The 27,011-nt window shown below is 40.7% G+C and overlaps 2 protein-coding genes across 8 annotated transcripts in view; one reads left to right on the top strand and one right to left on the bottom strand.

Moving 5' to 3' along the window:
* Positions 1–17,237, top strand: part of MAGI2 (membrane associated guanylate kinase, WW and PDZ domain containing 2) — a 699,053-nt gene extending 681,816 nt beyond the window's left edge. For 5 of the 7 annotated variants that reach the window (XM_052680840.1, XM_052680841.1, XM_052680839.1 and 2 more), the window contains one exon: positions 14,826–17,237. In XM_052680840.1, coding sequence (XP_052536800.1) covers positions 14,826–15,625 — 800 coding nt within the window. In that variant the 3' untranslated portion in view covers positions 15,626–17,237. Of the gene's footprint in view, positions 1–463; positions 575–14,825 lie in introns of all 7 variants that reach the window. The other 2 variants (XM_052680843.1, XM_052680844.1) reach the window with 2 other exon arrangements.
* The window catches only part of PHTF2 (putative homeodomain transcription factor 2), a 106,877-nt gene that overhangs the window by 7,992 nt on the left and 71,874 nt on the right, over positions 1–27,011 (bottom strand). The gene's annotated exons all lie outside the window — the stretch shown is intronic.

Raw genomic sequence — 27,011 nt, 5'->3', positions numbered from 1 at the left:
GAAAGTAGCCAGTTATTTAGCAAGGAGCCATTTCTGAAAGGTGTTGAAGTAACTCTCAGTTCATGATCTAGCACTGCCCTATTGGCTGAGACAAAAAAATGTTGGAGTTGATACCAATGCAAGGATTTTTCATGCAAACTGGTTGGCACAGTTCTAAAATTTGTTATTTATTTGTTTTGCTTTTCATTTGTCATGACTCCTTCAAAAAGCACCTCGAGATGTACTCTGCACACACTGTTCAGGTGACTCTACCTCCTGAATATATACATGTAGCAGTTGAAATTATTCACTAATACTTAGACTTACAGCATGCTTATTTGTCTCGGCTTTACAGAAATACTTCTTTCCTGTTACATATGCACTTTTTACTCGCGTCTTCTAAACTTACTAAGAATTCTCTGCTCTAACAATAATGAAATATCTTTATGTCACTGGTTCTGTTAATTCTAATGATTGGTCCTAGGCTGTTCCTCCCCTTCCTTTAGGAATGGTACCTTCCAGTCTCTCCATGTGCATGAAAAGTGACAAGCATGGGTCCCCATATTTCTACTTATTGGGCCACCCTAAAGACACGGTTTGTAAACTCTGCATGTATATTATCTTTCTCTAATATGCTTTTGTTTCTTGCAGTTGTTAATTGAGTATTTTCTATCTTTTTCTTACACTCTTGCTCTCTTAGTAGTTTCTAAATTCAACTCTCCTTTTATAACTGGTTATCTTAGATAACAGAGCACACCTATGCATTTTACAGAATTATTTTAATATCCTCCATATTTGGTTCTTAGATTTCCACTACTGCTAGTGCAAGAAGCACAGCCGTAGGTCTTCTATATAACTGTTTTTCCTCATGATAAAACTGCAGATAGCCAAAGCTATAATTACCCCCATCGTTATGGTCCTTGGCTTACAAAAATAGGAGTGATGTGAAGGTGGAAGTTACATGCTGATGTCAATTCATATTTATATGCAGTTTCTGGAAGAAATGACTAAGGTAAAATTGAAGACTATTTGGGAACCAGTCTGTAAGGCAATATGCATTTTTTAAACCTAGTGACTTTGCTGAATTTATACATAACACTGTGCACATAATTTCAAGCTATCTTCCTGAGATCTGACTGCACAAGTTATTCAGACACAAAAAATTTATGATATACGTTTGTGGCCTAGAAACAATACCTGGAAAGCAAAGGAAAAGGAAAATGTGTTTTTCCTAGTTTTTCTTAATTGCTGTCATCACAGAAAACCCAGCAGTGTTCAGATGAATTCAGTCACCCTGCTATTATTGACTTTGCACACTGTAGTGTATTTGCTCTAATTATAAGGCAAGTTTCACACTATTGAAGCAGATAGATTGGAAAAGGAAAGGCTTTTCCCAAAGCAGTCCTCCAGCTACTGTGCTTTGAGCAGATCCTCACAGAATTCTTGCCCACAACACCACCATCAGAAAGCTATGTTTAAGTGACCAGTTTGGGGCATGCAAATCAGGGTAATTTAATCAATTGCTTGCAGGTGTTGCCTGTTAGAGCTTATTTCTGGCTCGTGCCTGCAAAGAAGAATGTTTGGAAAGCAAATGTTCCCTAGCGTTTTACTAGTGCAGAACTGGACACATGTAGAGGCCATCGGAAAATTGCAGCAGTAGTTCAAGAGTCTGAACTGTATACATCAGTGTCTTTTCCTCATCTGGTCTGAGATCCCTCAGCAACACATCAGAAGTTCCTGGGTAGCATAAAACCCTGAACAGCATCAGTGCTTGCAATCATCCTTACCTTAGTTCTGCTTTACTGACCTTGCTGTGTGAAGAAAAGTCATTCAGAGAGATCACGAGGTTAGAAACCGTGCTGGTGGTAGGCCAGTTTACAAGTCTACATTGTCACAGCAAGCTGCAGTTCTAGCATAAGTATTATACATTAAAAATCATTGGCTTTGTTTTTTCTCTGGTAGCATAACAGACACAGGAAATAAGTCTTCCTGAAACAGGTGGAAATTCAAATGCTTTATAAATTAGCTTGGTTATGCAGCCACACAGCAGATTATTTATTGGGCAGATAAAATAAAAACATCTGTCTTATAACGTTTCACTTTCTTGTGTTTTTAACGGAACAGTGTGGTGGGACAGAGAGGGTTTTTCCTAAAGAGTCAGTTTTGCAAGGAGGCTTGTCCTAACCAGATGTACATACTACCTTCATTGTAAAAAGCCCATCTGTTACAGCCCTGATCAAGGATGTGAATCAAATCTCCCAGCATAGGGAACAGATATATCAGCCTTTCTGATATGTCTTGGAAGAGGCCCCTCTCATGACATTACAAGTCAGTCTTTTATGAGTCTGCGTTTCTCTCACAAGAGTTGTCCCATTTTGTGTAAATAATCACTTACTGAAGTTATCAGTAGGCTTAGTTGAATTTAGATATAGCAAAGGAGAGATGCAGTTGCTGGAAGGCAATTTAGAAAGTACATCCAGATAAGTGATGTCTGCTTAGGTTCTCTGCTCTCATGCAGGACAGGTTAGCTAGTGAGCACTGTATATCTGTGTTTGCAAAAAAGCATGAAAAATTTGGGAGCATACATTGTGTTTTTGTTGTTTAGATATAGAAAATCTCCACCCTTCAGAAATCTTCAGGCAGCTGCAAACTTCCATCTTCTAATTCTTTAACTCTGTTAGTATGCCAGAAGCTTTTATCTTTACATGGCTAAAGCATCTGGGCCTGAACATTTAAGCCAGATACATCTACCTGTTCAGAGTACTGATCAGATAATCCTATTCATCCTACTTTTGGTACTCACTTTACAAATCTCCAGAGCTGAGGTTGGATGTTATTTGAAATTTGAACTAGCCTATATATCATTCATCTGATGTGAACACAAAAATCAATAGTCATTTTGGAAAAGCGCCCTTTCATTCAGGGACCACCTTGATGGAACTGTGAACATTCATTCATATTCATGCTGCATTTCCAATACCACCTTGTTGTTTCTAACAACGCCAACTTAATTTCAGGAACCTGCAGTGTGTTAAAAACATAACAAAACAAAATGAAACACTAACTTAACCAAATGAATCAAAACACTGGTTAATAAAATTGGTCTAAAACCATCAGGCAATTGGAATATGAGCCCCTACAGGTTCTGGCTCTTTTATTGCTGCAAGTGAAAACTGTTCAAGGACAAAATTGAATATTAAAATTTGTTTTGCAAACATGTCCTTTTTTTTTTTTAATAACCGTAACAGCTGGCAGGAAAGTAGAACATCCTTCTGTTAAGTAACAGTGTATGTGTAGGTATATGCACAGCAGCTTTCTGTTTTAAAAAAAAAGACACATGGACCTTTTATATAGGTATCCTTGATACAGAAATAGAAAGTGCACTTTAGAAAGGGAGACAGATGGGAAGACTTAGTGAGTTTTGTGGGTATGTTTTTGAGCTTCTATTGGAGTGATACCATTTCCTAACATTTAAATGTGGAAATACCAAATCCATTCCATAGTCCTAAATGTAGCTTTTGTAATTACACCTCCAGAGACTTCGGTTAGTCCAGCTGAGTTCTCTAACCCATACTCCCTCCATGTAATGGAAATAGGAGTATTTACTTACTTACCTATCTCATGAGAATGTTATGGGATCTTAATTATTTAATGCTTGAAAAGTACTTTGAAGATTAAAATTCCTAGTTGACTGCTGAGCTTTATTGTTAAAGCAGAACCTCATTAATCCATATGTGTTATAATCCACACCAAAACTGGCAGTGTTCCTCCACATCTGAACAGAGATTTAATAATAAGGGTGTTGAATAAGTTCTCTTATTACTAAGGTTTAATTATTCTAATACAATATACTGGAGTACACTTACTAATGTGGTGTAAGGTGTGTAGCTAATTACATCTAAACTACAGTGGTTAAAACAGATGAACAAACATTATCCTTGGTTTTGTTTGCATGAACTGCCTTTTTATAACATTTTCTCTGCAGTTTCCTTTATTTCTGTTCAGTTGATGAATTTAGATGATAAGCACCCAAAGTAAAGGGCCTAAGAGAACACAACTGTCTCTCCCAGTCTTTACTGCATTGGTTTTTTTCTTCTTGCAAACAGAGAAAAAGAAAAAAATTGAATTCAGTGACTGTCTTTGCAATTTGCCATAGAACTAAGTCCAGTTTTCTGCTCTTGCAGCATAACATGACACACAGTTTCTCTTACCACTCAGATTTGTCTTTCTCACTCACAGATTCGCAGTGTGCCCCCAGATTAATAGCATGGCTTCATTGATCCATGGTGCTGTTCATCAGAGTTAGTTTCCCTGTGTCTGTGGTGGTGTCCTTACAACAGTAGTCCACAGTATCAACGGGAACAGTGTGGAGACATAAGTTGTCATCCCTGAGGCCTAACCCAATATTTCTCATAACAAAGGTTATGCAGTAGCTTCTGTAATTACTGGACATTAAGGGTTCTAAAGCCCATTCCACATTTCTTCAGCACAGCCAATTTTCTGTAATGGCATGTATTCACTCAAAAGAGCAGAGCCTCTCATCCATATTTTGATGTGAACATTGATTTGTGTGGTCAAACTTCTTACTCTTCTGGAGGGATGCCAGAAGTGTTGTGTGCCCACTTCTGCCTTGAAATGCACAAGAACATTTTATCTTTGCACCTCCCAATAGTCTCTGTCTCTAAAAATATCAGCTGAACTTGGGATACGATGACTTTGAGCTCATTTAAGTGATAGTTTAAGTGATCTGTGGTTATCCAAGTGTAAGAAGTTCAGGTTTTTAGCCTGCTTAAACGATTCCATAAACAGCTGTCAACTCTTCTAGGGACACAAGCACAGCTATGAAACTACAAGGAGTTATATAAAATACAACAACTAGCAGTCAAGGTTTATTGAGAAATCCTTGCCAGAGGCCTGGTGCTGTGATACGTAAATCTAAATTAAACTTAGAGCCTCTTTTGGCTCTAAGTCATCAGCATGTAAAATTTGATGTGTCTAAATGCTCATATAGAGCATTACATAAAAAAATATTCCAGTCACTGGAGAGAAGGCAAGCTTCTTCCATGGAAGCTTCTTCCATTGGTTGCGGTTGGTCCAGCATCCTGTGGTGCAGCTCCCAGCTGGTGTTTGTGGCCCCGCAGCAGGGAGAAGCTATGGGAGCTTGTGAACCCTGCCAGACTTCTCACAGATCGTTACTCCTTGCTTGGAAGAAATCATTCAGAAAATGAAATGCTTTTTTTATTATTATTTGACAGTATGTGCTAACTGTCACTCTCCAACTCATGTTTAGCAAACGTGACCATGGAGAATATTACATCTTTCTAGCTACAGCAACACATATGCAGTTCAGAATTTTAAACATCTGAGTTCATTCTGACAACACGTATCTTGTGTTTGCTCATTAGGAGATGAACATTACAATATTGCATTCGCTTATTCATTCACTTCCTTCTCATCAGACAGTTTTCAGAGAAAATTGTCTCAGTGTCCAAAAGATGTCAGGTGTCACAGTAATCCCAACAGCAAGTCTGTCCGTAGGGCTGACCCTTCCGTGCCCAGTGGCCTTGAGTCTGAAAAGAGATAGCTGAAGAGAGACTAAATTAATTCAACAGCTTCTAACAATAGCAGGATAGGAATATTTATGCATGAACATTGTAAATAAGGCCAAGTTCTGTGTTTTGCTTAAGATCCTGCTGTGATCTTAAGTGAGAACTGCCAACACATCACCTGCTGGGAACAGCTTTCTGAGGGGCATTTGATGAACAGTCAAAATGATCTGAATTCCTTACTTATTAACTAAATTTTATGTATTATCTATGTATATTTAATAACGACAGCTATTTATTGACCAGACAGAATGTGATGCCTACTGGCAACACCCATTTTAGCTGCAATAATTAATAATTTTAATATTTAATTTTAATTAAATGTGTAATATCTAGCTCTTAAATTATTCAGACTTTACAGAATGTTTTTCATTAATACCACACATTCTATTAACATATTTATGAACACCTTTTATGACTTAATGTGGCTTAATTCTATTAATAAAAACTAATTTAAAAGTCATTATCTTTTCTAATTATACAGTAACTTCTAATGCAGATAGAATTTCCAGCTCCAGTGTGGTTCTGGAAGAAAACTGCTGAGTTTTCTGCAGCTTCTATTCTACTGCCTAAGTACTCAGAAGATAAAAATCCTTCTTTACCAAAAGGGATGAGTTTCAATTGACTTAGTTGCTCTGATCTGATAGATGTGAGATGTTTGGCACTCCAAAAGGTGTACCAAACAACTTGAAGAACCGAGTGAATCATAATGGGTAGTTGGAGTAGCATCACTCAAGACTGGCACTTAGGCTGTCCATAGACTTAACACTGACACAGCAATGATCCACGTAGGATAAAAGCACTGTGAAGACTGCAGCTTTCCATTTCAGCTCTTCACAGTATTAGTGACTAATTCTGCAATATTTATACAGATGCATTAACTTCATTCAAAGAAAAGTCAAATTTACCAGATTCACTTGGATTAGTGATCATGATCGTTTATTTAAATATTTAATGGCTAGGAATATCTATTAGATCCATATCTATTGAATTGTCTAAAAATGCTCTTGGAAAGAGCGATAAGCTGTGCCCTCATAATCATCTGGCCTTAAGGTTCGTAGCCAGGAGACTAGTACTGCATAACAGTAAGCTAATTTACTAAATCAGCTAACCTGTTTCCGTTCTGAAATATAATATATAAGTATATAAATATATTTGTCTAGTGTGGCTTTCTTTCATTATTTTTTTTTTCCTTTTCCATTACACTGTAAGTTTAGGTGATTTTTTTCTGCAAAGAAAAGTTACCTTTTTCTATACTTACTATTGTAAGAACAGTATTAAAATCACCTCAGTCCTGTTCTATCTTCTGACTGATGTTGTTGGAGATGATAGACAAACGATCCAGAGCTTAGATACATACAACAGAATTACAGTGAATTGCTTATGGATGTGCCTTATATTTAAGAGCTGAACAACAGCAGGATGATAAAGTGAGACACAGCACCCAGGCTCATCCAAGCTCCAGAGACAACCCTGTCTATGTGCTTTGTGGGACACTCACACCCTGAGTGTTTCTGAATTCTTTCGTTATCTCCTGTATCAACCTGAAAGTTGTCAGGCCATTTACCTGCAGTCACTCATGCTTGCTAAAAAGGGCCTGATATGGAGCGATGGGTATTATAAACCACCGTGGCAATCCACTCAGCTTTGATCTCTGGCTTCCAGAAAGGCTTCCCAGAAGGAGCTCCCCAGCACGTTACGTACATGTTCAGCTGAAGAGCAGATGTATTCTCAGAGGTCTTCAGAGACCTTCTCTTTGACTCTGTGAGGCAGTTAAATGATTATCTCACGTGATTAGGCCAGTAAAAACTGCTGAGACAGTGCTGTAATTAAACAGCTAACTCAAGGAACAAGATTTACGGAGGATGCATTGGGTATAGAGTAGAATCTGAAACAATATAGAGTGAGAATAGGAACTCCTCAAGCTAGATCAATCACTTCATGTTTCTTTGTTAACCACTCTTAAAGTAGAAGTTACATAAAAATTTGTACCTGTTTTCTTCCATAGCACTTTAGAAAGATTACTGACACACAAATCAATGCGTGTGATGACTTTCCTGAATCTAGAAAGCAATTGGCATTTTTCTAAGCAATTTGTTAATTTTTTTTCCCCTGCAGTGTGCTGTTTTGCCCTGTTTGTGCCATGTCTAAGCTTTTCCTTTCTCTCTTTTCTCTTAGTTCCCAAACAACCAACATCATCTCCCAAGCTTTTGCAGATTTGGTCTCCTAAGCATAGCTAACAATCTGCTCTTTTTGAAGTGTGTTTCTGTAATTCTTAAATTAGATTTTCAAACACAAAAGCACTTTTTCTATAAAAACTCCATGCACAGTACAGAAATGGTGATGAAAGTGAATTTTACCTGAGCTGAGATCATTTGAAGTTTCATCAGCTGGCCCTTGCAAGGACTCTGTGAACCATCACTGTTGTAAAAATATTTGAGGCATCTAGATAAAGGATAAAATGAAAGATGGATATAATGAACCCAAAGGAACTGAATTATTGCTCATCGGTAATAATTAGTAACATGAAAAGAAGTAGGACATCAGAGTAAGAATTGCACTGGGAAGAGAACAAAGCAGGAAGCAGAGCTGTGCTTACCAGTGTTGGAATAGGTCAGTGACACATTTTCTGCAGGTAATACTAAATTTTTGAAGATATAGAGGAGATAAAAATCCTTCACTTACCCTATGCTTATAGTCGCGGACCTTCAGTTCTTGTGGACATGTGCAAAGGCCATGCCACCAGTAACTCCCATGAGCAGTAATGCCCCCATCCCAGTTTGAGACCAATGCTGGGAAAAAAAAAACCAACCAGGTGATGACTTTGATCATAGAGAGACTGGAGCTGGCATTGTTTTATGCTTCTAACACCAGTCTCTCCCATCGTCTTTCCTAACAAATCATCCTGCTTTTCTGAAAAAATCACAGCACAAAATTCACAAATAAAATAAACAGGGACTGAGATACCAGTTCATTTTCCTGTGACTGTTCATGTCTTCATATGAATCATTCCAGTTATTCTGCCCATCCATCCTCAACCTTCGTAAAAAACAACGTGCAAAGTCAAAATAGCAAATTAATAGAAAGCAGAAAAGTTCTGTTCACATTTGTAAAAGTTACTGTAAATTTTCACGCTCACAGGGACATTACTGAGCCCAAACAAGCAAGTAGGATGATGGACATGGTACATGACTGTAAGAAATTGTATTAGGTTTTCATTGCATCATAAACAAGACTTCACAATATCAAACTGATTAACTGTATTTGTAGGAAAGGAAAAGAGTTGATATGCCAAATTAATTGTACACAGAATCAACTTGTGGCACCCACAGCACACTGTTAAAAAGGCATGAGGGCAGTGCTAAGGAAAGCACGTGGCCATGGAGCCTGGCCAAGGGAAGGACTGTGTCATAGCAGAAGGATCCTATGAATGTGCTGGCATTGAGGGGTTTGGATGTGGATAACAGCAGTGGAAGTAAAGTGGATTTCTCTTTTTTAAGCCAAGCAAAGGGTGATTTGTGAGAAAATATTTGTATAGCACTACTGAATAATTAATGAGAGGTGGAAGTTTATAGCCAGAAGTAAGGAGGGTGCACTGTCCATTGCCACAGACATTTGGAGAAAGGACAGGTAGGAGAATGGCATACTGTGCCATGGCAGCTGAACAGAAGGCATCAAGAGCTTGTCTAACAATCCACACCTCAGGGAATCAGTTATCTCAGGAGACAAAGGATGCACTGTGTCTGGGCTGTGGAAGCTCCAGGATGAAAGATTAAAGATTCTTTAAATATTCTGAAATATCCCTCCTTAGAGAGCGTTGAAGGAAAGCTGCAGGAGGCCAATGCAATCAGGAACATCACAAGCATGTCAAGATGTAATGAGAAAGAGCCAAATGCATTCCTAGTATAACACTGCCAGCATTAGTGGATACTCACCAGGAGACAATTTGTCCCATTTTTGTTATTAGCAGCATCTCTAAGAACTGTTTGCCACCTTCTGGCAGTACATAATTTCAGACAAAAAGAAGGAGAAAAAAAAAAAAGCACCATATTTTGTATGTAATCAAAAACTCTTTGGCTCCCTAGGAAAATAATTCCGGGAAGATGTGAAAACAGCTGCTTAGATGTTTCAGGAAATTTGCAATTCGTACTAATGAAAGAATGCAGAGCTTTAAAATATTGTTCTCACACTTGGAAATATAATATGGCGTTGAGATCTTACTGTATTTAATTAATAAAGTGAGAAGTTATTTATATTATTTAAATTTCTATTAAATATTAAATAAATTAATATTTCTATCTTCCGCTTAATTTTATCTGGTAAAAAATCCTACATTGCTGATAAACCACTGAGCAATTATTTAAAACATTTTGATGCAAAAGAACCCAGCGGCAAATCCAGAGTGTGATCTCTCTTGATCTGAGATCTCAGCCGAGCAGATAAGAGCAAGGCCAGATTTAGATGCAGTCTTAGACAGGCAAACTGCAATGAAATCTACTACAGAAATTTACTAAATAAACACATCAGTAGGCTGAGCTCTTTCCTGACATGGTACCTTGGCAATGCTCAGAAAGTAAGACAGGCACAATGCTTCTCAATTAGCAGTAAGGCTATGGGCTTCTTTTGCTGGTGGTTCAGAGATCCAGAGATCATCTGAATCCAGAGAAAGGATTAGTTGTTAGTCAGGAGAGGATCAATTAAGTGAGTGATAGCCTCATTCCTTGTCCGTTAAATACACATAAGCTGGCACAGCAAAGTAAGTTACTCACGTATGTGTCAGTTCTACTTCAAATAAAAAAGCCTTATGACAGAAACCTCCTGTTCCTGATGCTTTCCCCTTGTCCCTCTTCCTCCAAAATGGCTGCCTTTCTCTCTTGTCCTCCTACGCACTGGAGATTGTGTGTCTACGGTGTCTCTTAACTCAGTTAGTAATTGAAACCTTGCCTGAGAGTTATGTGAAACAGGTCACAGGTGAGTCATTCTTGCACATCTCATAGAAGAGCCATCAACCTGCAGGCCAGTCACTCATGGGAACTAAAAACCACCCAGAAAACACCTACTAAATTACACCAAATCAAATGCCGTCACTGTGACTGATGATAGTGCTGCCCCCTGGTCATTTATCTTGTCTAAATTGGTAGGTCAAGGGAGCTTTTCTCCCTTCAGAGAAAGGGGGAAGGCATCTATTAGCCTTCAGTGAGATGTATAACTTGGAAAATTCATTTCTCCCTCAGTAAGTATGATACCCAGAGTGACAAAGTAAAAGCACAAATTTAAAACTACATCATCCCTAAATCTCTCCTGTAGTTTCAAATGAATTCAATATCCTTCACTTCTGCTTGGAAGCTGTTAGGGCATTAGTAGTTCAAGCTCTATTAAAGATACGCGGTCTTCATTTTGTCCTTGAGGGGAAAAAAGGGTAAAATCATTGCTCTGTCTCTGGTTGAGTATGCTTGCAAAATGTTTTGAGATACTTTGGGATAACAGACACTAAATGTAGGTTATGTTTGCACTTAACTCTGCAGGTTTTATATAAAGCTTAAAAATTAGGACAAAACATTATCTTTTTCAGACATACTAATAAGTATCTCCAAAATGTAGCTATAACCTTAGAATACGTGCAAAAGGAAATTGCTCATTAAGTTGCTTAAAGAATAATATTTGACATTTTTATTGTGTTTATGTTTGTTATAGAAAAGCAACCATTTCAGCGTTGCTTGAATACTTCCAAATGAACTTTTGTGGTTTGCACAGACCTCTTAAAAATGTTTATATTTTGAACTATAAATTACTTACATTACTGTGCTTTGCCCCACACTGGTAATGTTGGTGTTTCCCCGTAATTTTCAAATATTAAAGTTGGTTACAATATCCTCTCATCAATTTTGTCCTCACCTGCCAGGGAAATCTTGCAACAAAGGCTGGCTGTCATGAACATCTATCAAAGCTGAAGAAGACTTTCAACCTAATTTCCTTTTATTTAGAAGGAAAAGCAACTTACGTTGGGTTTTTGCTGTACTTGGAACTTACAGAAAGTCACTTCAACTTCGTACACACAAGTACTATATCACAAGAGAGTAGGAATGGCAATTTTGTTTCACAGCAGCTTTTTCCTTCAGCTACTGGAAACAGATGTCTGCCCCATGAGAAGGTCAGGCTCTGTATGTCACGCTGCAGCCAGTGGCTCTCCTGGCCTTGTCCCGCAGCCAAACTCTTCCACAAGCTATAGCTGCAAACCTCTTGCTTGGTTGGTTGTGTTTCAATTTTGTTGGTGTTTTCTAGGGGAGAAGGAGAGATCTGATAATATCTATCATGCTGCAAGTTCTAGCTTACAGATATATATATATATGCATATTATTACATGTAACAAATGTGCCCCTACCTATTCACTCTGAAGTTGGTTCTCACCCACTACATTTTCTCACTGCGATATTTGGTAATTCCTCTTTAAAAAAAAAAAAATTCAAAATTCAAAATTGCCCATTAATCAGCCAGGGCAGGATTTCCCATCACTACCCTATCTCCAGGGAATAAAACAGCAGACCACTCCCATAAATAACAAGTGCAGCATTATCCTTTCTGCCCCAGAGGAGCAGTGAGCAGTGTTTGCAGCCCTGTTTTTTCACATGGTGTCCTCCTTGCACTTGGACAAGAACAGCTGATCTTTGAACAGGGGCACATTTTGTGCAGCAGCACTCTCATTCTCCAAGAGCACCTTCCTGCTCCAGGCCATTCGGCGCTTCTGCTGGTGCACAGCTGGTGTTTCCCAAAGTAACAGCTATTTCTATAGCTTCAGCTGCTTTCTGGGTCTCACTCAAGATCTTATTATGGCCCGCTGGCCTTTGCTACCTCTCAGTGAGAAGCAACATCTCACAACTAGGAAAGAAAGACTGTAATTAAATCAAAATGACCTCCACCTCTGCCCCATGAAGGTGTGCAGTGGTGTGCAACTGTGCCATAAGAGGCGGAAACTGAGCGGAGGTTGTTTCCATTCTTCATTCTTACCGATCACGTACTGATGATTTAACCTATGAAAACTACCCTGAGTAGTGTGCAGTGCTGTGGGGCCCCTGTGTATCCACCTCTCTCTGCAGGGGTTAACTCAGGCTAATGTAATCTGCAGGGATCAGCATAAATTAGCTTGTACCGAGCTTCATGCTGCTGCAAATTGATTAATTTGTGAAGACCCGAGGTGGTGTTCAGCGCTGGCTCAGACACCTTGCTGATGCACAGATTCGCGCTGCACTGCCTGGTCCCACTCTAGATGTAAAGAGATCAGGCAGAGGGACTGGGATCCCCTGAAGCAGCACTGGTTTTTAGGGCTGACCAAAGCAGAATCTCCTGGATTTTGGATCTAAGGAAAGCCTGGGTGGGGTCTGCTTCTCCCTCACCACCGTGGCCTGCAGAATTACAGAATTTGAGAACAAGCCCACAGAAGCAAATGCCTTTTGTAGACAAGCGCCTAAGAGCTGATAACTCTACATGCCTGATCCTCCCATTTATTTTTCCTCCTCGAGTGCCAAGCAGGGAGCAGATGGTACATTACTCAGCCTTAACTGGAGGGTAAGGAAGTGTGATTTGAAAAAAAAAAAAAATCAGTTGGGACCCTCAGTCCATTTAGATTCTAAGCTCAAAGTTTATTTGTCTTACACAGAACTTGTACTTTCTCCCCTCTCAAATGCTAATCCTCTCCACACATATGCTCATTATGCAAAAGCATATGACAAACACCATCTGGGAAAATAAACAGCTCCTCAGCTAACTGCGCTGCTCCCTCCCCTTACGTCACCCACCTCACTATTGTCTCTCCTATTTTTATCCACAACACAGCAATCACTCAATCAAGCTATTAACTTAAATGTGCTGTCTCAGTCAAACAAGCTGCAGGTCCCAGACTGGGCAGTAAATCCCGCTCCATTTTTCAAGATGATGTGCATCTTCATGATAATTTGAAAGCAGTCACAGCACCGCAAAAAGCAAATGTAGCTTTTAAGGGCATTTGGTATCACTGAGGGATGCTAGTCCAGACCCGCAGAAGACCAGGCTTGTTTTCCAGCTAGAAGGTTATGTTTTCTCCCCCGTGAAATATGCAGCTCTTGCCACAGGTCCTACCTCGTTTCCATGGATCCCTGAGACATTCTCTAAATAGAGAATGACATTAGCCAAGTTCAGTGATTTCTCTAACCTCGGTGTAGATGGGTAAGAATAAGAGCTGTGCTGTCATTAGTCATGACAGATTCATTGTCTGCCTGAACGTTAATCAAAAGAAATGAGGATCAGATATGCAAAAGAAAGCATTTGGCTGTCTCAGAATATTGTGTTTTGGACTAGTGAATTAACAAAACCATCATGATTCAGCAAAGGACATGTCTATTTAGCTAAATTAAACAGAAACTGCACAATCCAACCATACTGTGTTGAGGCTAAGTAACCAGGAGACATCCAAAACACACAGCCAAGAAAGAGCCTTAGCTGCTGATGCTGTGATATAAGGGTGGAGCTTTGTAAGTACCCTGCAAGAATTGTGGTGCCATAAACAGCGCAATATTATATCTATTTAGAAAAAAAAATGAGACAGAATTCAATGATGACCTTATCTGAGCTACAAATTCTTGTCCATTATTATATGCTTGTGGGGACATGTTTACAGATGGCAGAAAGTCCTCCTCATTTGTCCTCAGAGACAGCACTGATATTGCCCAGCTAAGAAATACATTATATGGCTACAAAAGAGGCAATTTGATTTCATGAGCGCGTCATTATTATTTTAAGAGTAATTTAAAGTAGGCAGAGAAAAACAGAACCTATATAAAAAAAGACAGAAGTTTCCAGCATGTGCAGCACCAGCCCCGTGGTTCTTTCTCCTGGGCTCTTTATTTATTTGGGGGAGAGTGGGACTGGTTTATTTTCATAGAACCATAGGATGGCTTGGGTTGGAACAAATGTTAAAGCCACTTCCAGTTCCAGGCCCACCAGTTCAGGCTGCCCAGGGCCCCATCCCACCCAACCTTGGGCATCTCCAGGGATGGGCACCCACAGCTCTCCGGGCAGCTGTGCCAGGGCCTTCAGCTGTGCCCTCTAAGTAAAGAATTCCCTCCCATTGACCCCGCTGGGAGTTTCACTTCCCCTAAAAGGCTGAGTCTGATTCTCAAGTGTGATTCGGGTGCTGATGTTGCTGTATGTGCAATGTGCATGATGTGCTGAGCACACCCTGATGCCTTCTCTCTGTTGCCACCACAGACGAGCCAAGCTCCTGGAGCGCTCCCGCTGCCGCCTCCCCAGGTCTGCCGGAAGTAGCTCTGTCCCTCGACGACATAATCTCACCATTATCCTCATCACACATAGCCCCACCCTCTGACCCTTCTCACCAGATAAGCCCAGAACCAACATGGGATATCAAGAGGGAACACGATGGAAGGAAACCAAAGGAGCTTTCGGTGAACGGCCACAAAAAGAAAAGGTTAGGAGAGCAAAGAGAAAGGTCAGCAAGTCCTAAAAAGGCAGACAGGTCAAAGCACGACGAGCCTTCCTGGAAAGGATATTTGGAAGGCAAAAGTAAGGTGACGGATGGTGGCAAGCTCACCTCGGAAAGCAGAGCGGTGGGACACAGCGTTATGATGGAGGCTGGCGTGAGAGAGCACGTGTGTGCTGGAAGCAGTGATGAACAGTCTGGGAGGCTGAGGAAGCCGGAAAGCAAGAGGGGAGGATCTCTTAGCAAAAGAGAAGATCACAGATCCACAAATACCAGTGAGAAGAAGTCAGCTGCAGCACCTGACCATGCCAAGCTTGATGCAGGTGCTACCAAGACATACAGTGGCAATCGCTGCAGCTCGCCTGGAAGCGATATGGATCACAGCCAGAGGGATCCTGATGGGAAACCCAGCGAGTTCCCCAGGAAGGGACATCTCCACCCCATTAGCACTCGCAGCACCAACACTACAGTTCGGAAGGCAACGGTCTCCCCAGGGCCGTGGAAAATCCCCGGCTCAGATAAGCTACCTGGCGTCCTGAAGTCTGGTACTTCTGCCATGAGCAGATAAGCACGGGACTGTTGCCCTCTAACTGTCTCAAATTGACGCAGAACATTCTTCTTAGTTGTTGTCTCACGTTGATTTATTTTAATTTATTTTAACTATCACACATATACACAAAGCATTGAGGGATGAAAACATTAGTGTGTAATTCCATGACAATGTGCACAGTATCTAATAAGTTCAAAAGCATATAGTCAACACGGAGATTTGAAATTGACCCTAAAGTCCCAGTTCCATTTTAGGGACTTTGGCAGCTATGGAAGAAACCAAAACAAATGAAGGACAGTACAACAGAGAAGGATAGTGCAGTGTAGCTTTAGCATATTTTTCCACTGCATGAAGGACTTGGATTTCATTCAAACTTTATATCAAGAAACTGGAACAAGTTAGAGCAATCGCAAACTGGAACATCGCCTTAAATAAAACTGCACGGAGCAAGCTGAAACTGAGAGAGAATCTTTTCACGGAGCTAAAATGTTGTAAATAAATTGTTCTTGACATATCTAGACAGGGGTTAAAGGGTTTCTTTGAAGCATTTGGAACTGTACGCCCATGACACGTCTCCACTGTCACCACTTTGGGATAGTCCACGTGACACCCTGTAGCACAGTTCACTGGACGCTACAGGAGGAGTTGGGAATCTAGTGGATTAGTTTCTGTGATACCATTTCTACTGCCATTTTTGTGAACCAACCATGTTTCTGTACATTGGAAAGGAGTTAGGGTGGAGTTGTATTTGCAAATAATTCTCCAAAGCAATTTACTACAGGTTCCCCAATTCCTGCAGAGTAGCACACAAGCCAGTTGGCCAGGCTCAAAACTCCAATATCCCCAAGGCCCTTGCAATGAAAGGAAGATTGCTACAGAGAAAAAGCTGCAGTTTCCTTAAGGAAAGGCCTTTCCCTCCTGCAGAAAATGATAGTTTCACTCATCAACAGTGCTATGTTTCATACCTACCCCCATTTCGTTAGGATGCTCTCACCTTCCATTCCCTCGCTTTGGCAGAGCAGGTGTCTTTGAGGCACATAACAGTAATTGACAGAAATACACTTTTTGGTGCCCTCAATCTGTAAATTCGATATATTTCCATTTTACAAATGGTTTACATTTTATCATTTCTTCCCTACCTCCATTTTTTTTCTTTTTATTTTAGTCTTTCTTGCTTGTCTGTTTTGAATTTCAAGCCTTAAGTGCCAGGTAAACATTCCAGTCTGCCTTCACAGGAGATAAGTCTAAGTTCAGTCAGTCAGTCACTATCTTGGTTCAAATAGATGCGTGTGTGTACGTATAAGTGTGCATATGCTTATTTGTCTGTCAAAATTAAAATGAAATAAAGAAATCTTGGGCAATAATATATTGGTAATTAAAAAAACAATCACGTAGTCAGAAACTCAAAAAGTTTGTTCTCAAGCAGTCTTAGTTCCTCACATGCTCTGCTGAAACATTAGATTAAGATTGGCTTTGTTCCAAGAAATCAGCACATGGCTGTATGTCTCAAACATTGCACTGGACTGAGAGATCTATAGGCATGTTTCTTCCTGTCCCATTATTTGAAAAGCCTCAAGTAAAGGATTTTGCAGCTTTCAAATAATTATTTTCTTTTTTTTTTCTTTTTTTTTTCTTTTTTTTTTCTTTTTTTTTTGGAAAAAGAAATTCCATGTATAATTTCTGAAAAAGCACAAGTCCACATAGCTGTTTATAAAACTATTATTTAATGAAAAAAAGAAGAAAAAAAAAAAACAGAAAAAAAACCCAACAAATCTTTATCCCCTGAACTAGAATCCAATATAATTCCAATATAATTTGCCATTAATTTATTGAATCTGATTTTGGACAATGCTTCTGTAGTGTAGATGCATGTCCCAGTATCTTATTTTTATGTATAAAGAAAGCAAACAATGAAATCTGAAAAAACAGTGGAGATTATGCTTGCATAAACTCTAATTTGCACAGTTCACAGCTACTCCTTGTGCAGTAATTGCTTTATGCGGCTGTAATCGATAACCTGTGAAGACAGCACATCATCTAAACCCCATTCCAAATAATATTTCTGTGTAGTGTTAGCTGTGAATTTACCCTGTACAGCTCTATCTCTATAAATATAATTCCATGTATTAATAGTCACAGAAAGGCTGTAAGTGAGCAACTATTTTTATGAAACGCACCACTATGGATAAATTAACTTTTACAGAAATCTTGTTTACTGTATGATATTCTAAACCACTGTCAAATAAAATATATATCCAAAAAATCTTTTCTTTTTTTTTTTTTTTTCAATTGTACGTAGTCTGTGTTAATTTTGAGTGACACGCTTTGGCGTTACACAGAGAAACATCATTTGCAAGTAGATGAGTAGAATTAATGAACTACTGCGTGATAGAAATGAGAAATCTCCATTTTGATTTCTTACTCCAGAGAGGGGAACAATTAATGAATTACACGCAGACAACCAAACCAATTCTGTGTGGGCACGGTGAGGTGCAGGAGGATATACAGGTGCAGGGAATGTCTGCCTGGATTGAGAGGCATGAACTCAAATTTTCCTTCCAGTCCCAGGAAACATGGGAACGGGGCGGTCAGAATCCCAGCATCACAGAGACACATCCTGGGCATATATAATACAAGCAAAAGGAATTTTGTGGCTCTAAGTGCTAGTTAGAACCTGTAAACAAAAAAGATTTGTTCACAGGCTGGGTAAAGGGGGATAATTTGATTTCCAGTTTACTTTATAGAAGCATCATAAGAATGTCAAAAGAACTGTGACCAGGCAGTCCATTCTGGAGCCCAATCCATCTCCCACTGAGCAGAGCAGAAACATGCTCCTTACCTTCAGTTAGGCAAAATAGATTGCCCTTACAGACTATAGGCACTGTAAGTTGGGCTGTCTGGAAAAGTACTGCTTTTTTTTCCACACAAATGTGACATATAAAAAATATATGCATTTCTTTTTTCCTTAGAAATTATGTTTAAAAAGTAACAATTTGCCTTCATCCACTGAGCCTGTTTCAGCAGAGCTGCATTTTTCAGAAGATTGATGTTCCACATAAAGAAAATCAACCAGCTGAACTAATAACATAATTTTTCATTCCAATAAACACGTAACAAATTTGAAGTGTCTTTAATGCTCCAAAAACAGTTGTTGCTCTTTAAATAGCTCCATTTGCATAGCCTGAACTGTGAGCATGGGCCTGACTCAGCCCCAGTAGCACCACAGAGAAACCTCTGATGCAGTGTAGGCTCACCCCTACATGCTTCTGCCCATCTCCTGTAAACAACACAGCATGGTAACATAGTGTTTGTACTGTATTGTCATTCCTATGACCCCTTTTTATGTATGAAATAACACAGGAAACACACAGGATGCTTTCTTCTGAGTGCTGCACTTCTCTCAAGATAAAAAATACTGAATCATAGAATCATTGAGACTGGAAAAGACACGTAAGGTCATCTAGTCCAACTATCCACCTACCACCAGCATTGCCCACTGATCCATATGGATCTTTTACAGAACAAATGTCAGCAGTGGTTCCTAACCATTTCCTCTAAGCCCAATTTCTAATTTTGGTCGTCTTTCCCCAGGTCTAGGGAGGAAAGTAGAATTTTGCTTCCTGTTATTCAAAATTGAACTTTTTCACCCCTATCAGCCACCTCTGATAAGCCAGTAATGTTTTATTAGTCTTTATTGCAGTATCCAAGCACATATGAGCTTTGGACAAGGCCCACACTTGAGGTTGAACAGCAGAGCATGTGGAAAAGCCTGTGTTCCAGGAGTATCTTCACTGGATGTTACATGAAACAAATAAAGGTGGCATGGGGGAATGCAGTAAGACTAAAGTGGTCATTCCAATGGCATCTTGGTCTGTCAGGAGCCATTTCCTAGACACAAGGCAAGCTGTGCCATCTTTGCCCAAAAATTTCATTAAGAAGCCAGAAAAAAAAAAATTAAATAATGAATAACTCCCATTCAGCCTTGCCAAAGATGCCGTCTTTCCCTATAGAAATCTGCAGGACTGACAGTTCTCATCATTTAGGTACAGCAGAGCTCAGGCTGCACTCGTTTCACTGCATTATCATCCCCTAGACAGGAGGGACATTTGTGGGCCACAGCCCACATGCCTACTTTCCCCATGTCTTCAGTGCTAAGGCTGCTAACACTTCAGCACCAGTGCCACTAGGAATTGATGCAGAAGTATTTTTCAACTCCCATCTAAAGAGCAGCCCACCACTATTGCCAGGAATGCCTGATCTGCATCAGAGAGCTTCAGCCTGATGTCCACCACCTCTACCAAGTATTGTAATCCTAACTTAGCCTTCTACATCCCAGATGTCCTTGGTGCCACCATATCTGTCCTGAATCTCTCCTCCACAGCTTCTCACCAATTTGTTCTTAATCATACCTTTGCAATCAGTTCTGTCGCCTTTTAGTGGACTGATTCTTCCATTTCGCTTTCTTGTAATCCTTCAGAATTTTGTCTTGCCCTCTCTCACCATCTGACCATTTACTGCTCACCCAATCTCTGCTTTCTCTATCTCAGAAGTTCCACACCTCTGCTACATCATTCATGTTGGCCAATTCATTGACATACTCCTGTGTGTCATATAAACATTTAGACATGCCCGACACCTTGTACTGAAGGCCAACCCAAATCACCTGCCTTTGTTATTAGAAACCAGCAGTAGCTACTGATTAAGACATTGCAGAAGAACACAGCTCAGCTAAGGAGAACATCACCTTCCACATGTTTTGTGGAGCTTTTATGTGAAGGGGGGAAGTCTCTTGGTGCACTGCTATGGAGCTGAAAGATAGAAGAAGCTTTGGCATTGCCCAGGGATGACTGATTTCGTTGGGGATTTACTTCTGTAAGTTCCCAAAAGACTCCTTTCCCTCTTTCATCCCCTTGACTCCTCGGATATTTTCTGTAATTGTTGCTGAAAGGGCTATGCAGGCGGGGCAGGCTGCCTGCTCTCATCACTGAGAGAGGGCTCGAAGAGGTCGTCCGCGTGGGGCTCCATGTCTATTAGACTCAGAGCTCCCAAAGCTGTTTCTCCATCTGTCACATCAGAGCCAAACATCACCTTTACCTTCACAGCTGTCATGGAAACAGAGAGCTCTTTTAATTAGCCGTTCCTCCCAAAGGAGAACCTCCATCTGGACAGCAGCAGCTGTACTTCAGAAAGAAGCAGCCTCAGACCTCAGCCATGCCCCAAGGCCTGTTCTGGCCCTGCTCAGCACCCAGGCCTGCCCGTCAGTCTTCCCACTGCCCACCTGTCCATAGCCTGGCTCTGCAGAGACCTTCGCCATTCTGCAACCAGCAAACATGCTCTCAGCCTGCCCTTCGGGGTCCCAGAGTATTTGTCTTGGTGTTTCTAGCAGTAATGATGTGATCTCACACTGTCCCCATCCCTGGTCCCTAAGCTTCAAGAGTGTGGGTTGTTTTTAATCTGTCGTCAAGACATAGTAACAAAAGCAATACTGCTGAATTGTAACCAGTCTAAAAATGATGCTCTGTCCTTCCCTGCTTTTAGTGCCACTGTGGCAATAAGTCATTCTACCGGTTTGGTTAATCAGTAAAGAAAGTTTTGCTCACAAGGTACAAATATATCAATTCTAAACACGTGGGGGAAAGCTGGAGCAAACAGACCCACCCTCAATCACACACAGGGCCTGGAGCCCATTTTGCTCTCCTGCTTAGGAACTCGCCACATGTGCTGTCTGACATGGGTGGTTTTCCCTCTCAAAAAAAAAATAAAATAAAATAAAATAAAATCATAGAATGATAGAATCATGAGTTGGAAAGAACCCCTAAAGGTCATCTAGTCCAACTCCCCTGCAAAGAACAGGGAATAGAGTCGTACATATACATATATGTGTGTGTGTAAGAGTGTAACTTTCACAGGAAGGTAGACTGGTGCAGGAAGCTGTCCATTTTCCACGGATGAACTGTTGTAAACATTTTAAAGGTGGGAGATATTTAAACTGGAAAAAAGAGAAAAAAAAAAAAAAAAAAAACCAGAAAAAAAAAAAAAAACAGGCAAACCAGATGGGAGGAAAAAGACAAGGGATGAATGTTCTTTCTGTGATGTGGCCACTGGCTGACCTGCTCAGTTTTCAGCTACTTCCAGCTTTTAAGCTTGAATTAAAATGAAAATGAAAATTAATTAAAATTAAAATCAAATAAAATGTGACATGTTACAGATGTGCTGAGCTGCCCCATCGGCAGGCTGGCACTGCTGTGACATTTCTGCATGGAAGCAGCAATTGCACCCATCCATGCAGGAACATCCCAGACCAACAGAAGGCCATCCCTGTAATACTTCTTCCTACTCCTTTTCCTCAAGGATTACTGCATGCTGCCAAGGGATAAGCCTATTTCTTGTACAGAGGTGCTGCAGACGTGGAGACAGTAGGAGGTGAAGCTAAAATGGGACAGCAAAGCCAGCAGTACTGTGAGAGACCTGCACCAGGAGACTGCAGGAATGAGACACAGGCAATCATCAGTCTCTCTTCTCCTGGTAAATCTGGGCCATTGCTGTCACTGAAGCCATCTGAATTTTTATAATGCTTTTCTAACAATCTACTAAGAAATACAGTTTTTGATTTCTGGATTGCTATTTGCTCAAAAGTTGTGCAAAACCACATGAAACCCAAAGAATCCAAATACTTCCCTCTCACACTGGTGGGTTCATGCACAGCGCCAAAGTTTCTCTTCATACATATGTATGATATTAATGAATTTTGGTGTTTGTACTTCCCCAGAGTGATTAAAAGCTACGCCAAGAGCTTTAACTAAAGTATTTTAAAAATTGTGGTCCATAAACCAGAAAATTGTTCACCCTGTCTCTAAATCAGAGACTACAAAGAGCCACACTTAGGTAGCTCTTTAGGTATTTAATTCAGCAGGAAAATCAAACCTCTCCCTGCACACTCCACAAAGCTCTCTGTGTATGAAACATATATTCCAATTAGCACTTCACTCACACCACAAATTTTTGAAAAATAAGCCCAGCAGGCAATGTGGAGCACTGCAGGGTTAGTATAAAATATTTCAGAATACCTCCTAAAGCTCCACACACCATGAACAATACTGATTACTCTTTGAAATCATTCCATGTAAGAGGAATGCAAGCATGTCTTCTAAACTGCTCCTGCTTTCTGCATTCCTGTTTTTGGATGGATATTAGGAAAAATGCAGGTGGATGTTAGGTGTTGGTTGGATAGTAGGAACAATTTCTTCTCAGAAATAGTGGTGAGGCTGACCAGGGAAGTGGTGGAGTCACAGTCCCTGGAGGTGTTCAAGAAACATGTAAATGTGGCACTGAAGGGCGGGGGTCAATGTGGTGATGGGTTGGTGTTTGGATTAGATAATCATATAGGTCTTTTCCAATCTTAATGATTCTACGATGCTGTGATGGGTTTTGGGGTGGTATCTGGCAAAGCCATGGCGTGAGTACCACCATGCCAGCAGCAGCAGATCACAAAGATCACAAAGCTGTTTCAGGACACCTCCAACAGCATGCAGCATCCCCACTATCTTGAGAAGCATGGAGAGCCTTCCTGCACAGCATCCAGCTGAGATGCTACAGTCTTTCATGCTTAACACAATTGAAAGAGCCTGCACTAGGCTCTGCTGATAGAGCATCAACAGCTCAATTCCCCATAGGCAATCTCCTCCATCAGCCTCTATCCAGTACTCTTCTCTCTTCACTCATCCTGCTCTCTATATATTGAACTTCTCTTATGCTGGCATAGAAAGGCAAATGCAGCCTGAACTGATCTCCTCTACACCTTCGATCTCCTGAAGTCAACAATTACAAATCTGCTTCACAATTTTATAGGTTCACTATGTTCTTTGATCAGCAGCTCCTTCCCGGACTAAGTAGTATTGGAAGAAATTCAGAGGATTTAGTAGCATTTTTAAGACTGCCTGTTAAAATGTTTTACAAATTACAGAAAACTTACTTCATCCCCACTCATAAGCTCTAGCATCCATGAGCTCCATTTGCTACTGCAAAATGCCAGCAAGTACCCCAGCAATGGGAGTACCTGGAGATGACAAAGTGACAAGTGTGTTGGTTCTGAATTCCACTAGAGATCCATGCTTACAGCTTCTGACTCAAGTGTCCATGCTCTGCTCTGCAGAACCCATCCACTCCCCTTGTTCATGGAGCTTCCAAAGTCCAGAGGAACAAATGATGAGCCACCACACTGTAAACCTCCTTGGTTCTCCCCCTTCACTTCAGACATTTTCCTGACACCAGTAGGACCAGTAATAGTATGCAGAGCAGCACAGAGCCCTGCCACCATCAGCCCAGCAGCAGGCTGGCTGAGGAGTCACTGCTTACCCTGGGAGAGGAAGATGCTGATTTTCACCAGTCAAGTTTGCATTGCCATCCATTGCCATCCTGTGACATGGCTAAGGTAGAAGAGTATTTGGAATCTTTTATCCAGGACTAGCTGTGGAAGCACAGCAGGCTCGGGTGGAATAAATGGGCCCTACAAGGCAAAGCAGAGCCATAAAAGTTGTTGCTGTGCGGCCGCCGCAATTATGCTCACATCAAACTACTGAGTGCAGGAACCTCAGCCAGAGTAGCCTGAGGTACTGCAAGGAACTAACACACCTTTGAGTAAAAGGTTGCACTGAAGTAATAGATAAAGAAGCAAAAAGGCAGTTATAGCATGTGAAATACACAGTGTTAAAAGATCCACTAGTTTTAATGGCTTCTCTTACTCCACTCATTTTAATGGCATTTCTTAGCACTTCCTCTTGCAGAGTCTTTGTATGCCAAAATGTCAATTCATGCTAGTTTTTATGGGACACAGACGTGATGGGAGCTGATAAACTTGAACTCTTCATTTCCATTCTAGGCTACGGGATATACATTGGCATGGTTCTGCTGAAGATCTTCAACTCTGTATGCAGAATTACTTATAGAAAAGAGAAAATTGACTCTATAATCCAGCAGTGATCTTCTCAGCTTTAGCAGGAAGCATTAGTAGAAAATGCAAACAGCGTATTTTCTAAGGTCTTTCGGTAGGAAAGTGATTCACCACTATAACAGAAGCCATAATTCTTTAAGAGGAGATGTCCTTAAAATCAGGAATACTGTATATTGTCATAGAACATTCATAACTAGCTAATATCAAACCATTTTAAGAAATTACTCCAAATTACTTTGTATATATGTAACCTTAGGGTACTACCAGATATTTTATGATATCTAATGGAATCAAGGCATGAAAACGCAGAATAAAACTGACGAAGGAAAAAATCACCAAGTCATAAGAACTCAAATCATAGCAGCATAGTTGCATAGACTGACCTTCAGCCTAAGAAACCCAATGAATGGCATCCAGAGACACTGAAGAAAATTAATACCAGATACACCTACAAAATTACCATGAAAAAAGAAGTAGTTATATTTAAAAAATACCGCTCAAAATGTGAGTCTTTGCTGGAGAACAAATGTCACCCTCCAGGCCGATATCTGGTCACCTAACACCAACTGAGGTTAACTTCACAAGAATAAAGCTTCTCAACCAAGGTCTGTAATCTACTCTCTCTGTTCATTATGCACTATCTTTTTAATTAGTATTCCACTTTGAAAAATTTTTTTTTTGAGTATTCCTATGTCTGCCAGAATGGCAGCTAGCTATTGCATGGTGAGTCACTGTCAGGAGATCAAAGGACACATAGCCTCAATCAGTGCTGGGAATCAGAAACCAGCTATGCTGTACTAAATAACAGAGGCTCCTGAGAGCACAAACATAGGATGACGGCAGAGGAGCTGCCCCAAGGATGCATTGCAGGAATAGGATGACACCAAGTCCCAAGGTCACAAACACAGAGCACAGCATACCAATTAGTGGTCCCAAAGGGAATGCAACTTCAGAAGGTAGCAAGCACACATTTTAGGGCACAGCAAAAAACATGAAATATTCTGCATTGGATGGCAGCACAAAGAAGGCAGCAAGAGGGTACAAGGCAGTCATGGGCTCTGCAAGAACAAGATAAAAGGAAGCATAGGGAGAAAGGAACTGCTACAATGCCATCCCCTTTTGGATAAGAATTCTGTTGTGTACATGCAGCAGTTCCTCATCATCTCAGGCAGAAAAAGCAAGCTGTTTTTTGGTTTGTCATTTGCCACACTCTTGCCATTGCAAGCAGTCATTTCTGAAGGGTTGTCTTCTACTGTCACTGGATGGTAAGAGCAATGCATTGCACATGCATGTGTTTTCTGCTCCAGCTTTCCTTCATGACCAGGTGATACTGCAATGCTCATACACAACAATTAGCAATTCAAGATTCAAGGCAAGTCCTCGCTCCCTGCAAATATTTATACAGCGCAGAACAAGTGAGACTGAGAACATTCTGCAGCTCCGTAGTTAGGAAGATGAAAGTTGGTGTCACAAGTTCTGTCCCTGTTCCAGATTCTGGCAGGATACAAATACAGAGCAGGATTCAACTCATCCAAGTTTAGATCTCTACACTGGCACCAACAAGCTTTTTATATTCAGAGGACAACAACAGGCCCCTTTGGAAAGAGATTAATATGATGCTTTTAGTGTGAGATTAATCATTCTCCCAGAAGCATTAGTTTCCTTCCATTGACTGGATAGAGTGTTCAGAGTCACACCAAACTTCCCAATTTTTGAACCCAGAACAGATTCATCCCTACTGAAATGATCCCAAATGTCTTCAGTTTCAAGCATTTCTTGAGAGCATCTATAGGATCAGGCTGCATGAAGGAGATGAAGGGAAAGGTTCATCTGCAACATCTCCATCCCAATGCCCTTAGCTGATGCAGGGCTGCAGCCCTATAGCAGCTGAGCTGCAGCTCAGCTAACCAGGGACAGCCCAAAAGAGGGCAAAGGGGGGTGGGTTCTGTGAGGATCAGGACCCGCTGAAACCAAAGCTGCTCTCACAGCCACTGCTGCTCCTGTTCCCTCATCCTTTAAAGAAGATACTTGGAAAGTTAGAAAAAAAGTAAGCAACTCTGGGTGCCACAGGTTTGTAAGAACAAATATTTCCCAATGCATCTAGTTAGCAAGTGATTGCTTACATGCTTGCAAAAGCAGTATGCTGATAACTTCAAGACTTTCTTTCTGAAGTTCGCATTCTTTTCACAGAACTTCTGTCCTCCTCCTCCCAGTGAGACAGCACTGCTTTCCACTAGATGTGTGTTCAGGTGCAAAGTGACAGCAGTTCAGAGTTTGACACAAGCTGTCAGAGAAAAATGTCTCTTTCTAGCAGGGGGTGAAGAGTTTCCCTCACAGTGTAATCCTTGCACAGATCATCACAGCTCCTTTCTTCCAAGTGTTGTGCCTGCAACATGCCATAGAATCAGAGAATCATTAAGGTTGGAAAAATCCTTGAAGATCATCTAGTCCAAT

Source organism: Tympanuchus pallidicinctus, unplaced genomic scaffold (genome assembly GCF_026119805.1).
Source record: "Tympanuchus pallidicinctus isolate F22 unplaced genomic scaffold, pur_lepc_1.0 scaffold19, whole genome shotgun sequence".
Lineage (NCBI taxonomy): Eukaryota > Metazoa > Chordata > Aves > Galliformes > Phasianidae > Tympanuchus > Tympanuchus pallidicinctus.
Note: the sequence above shows the minus strand (reverse complement) of the source record. Positions and strands in the feature narration are given on the sequence as shown.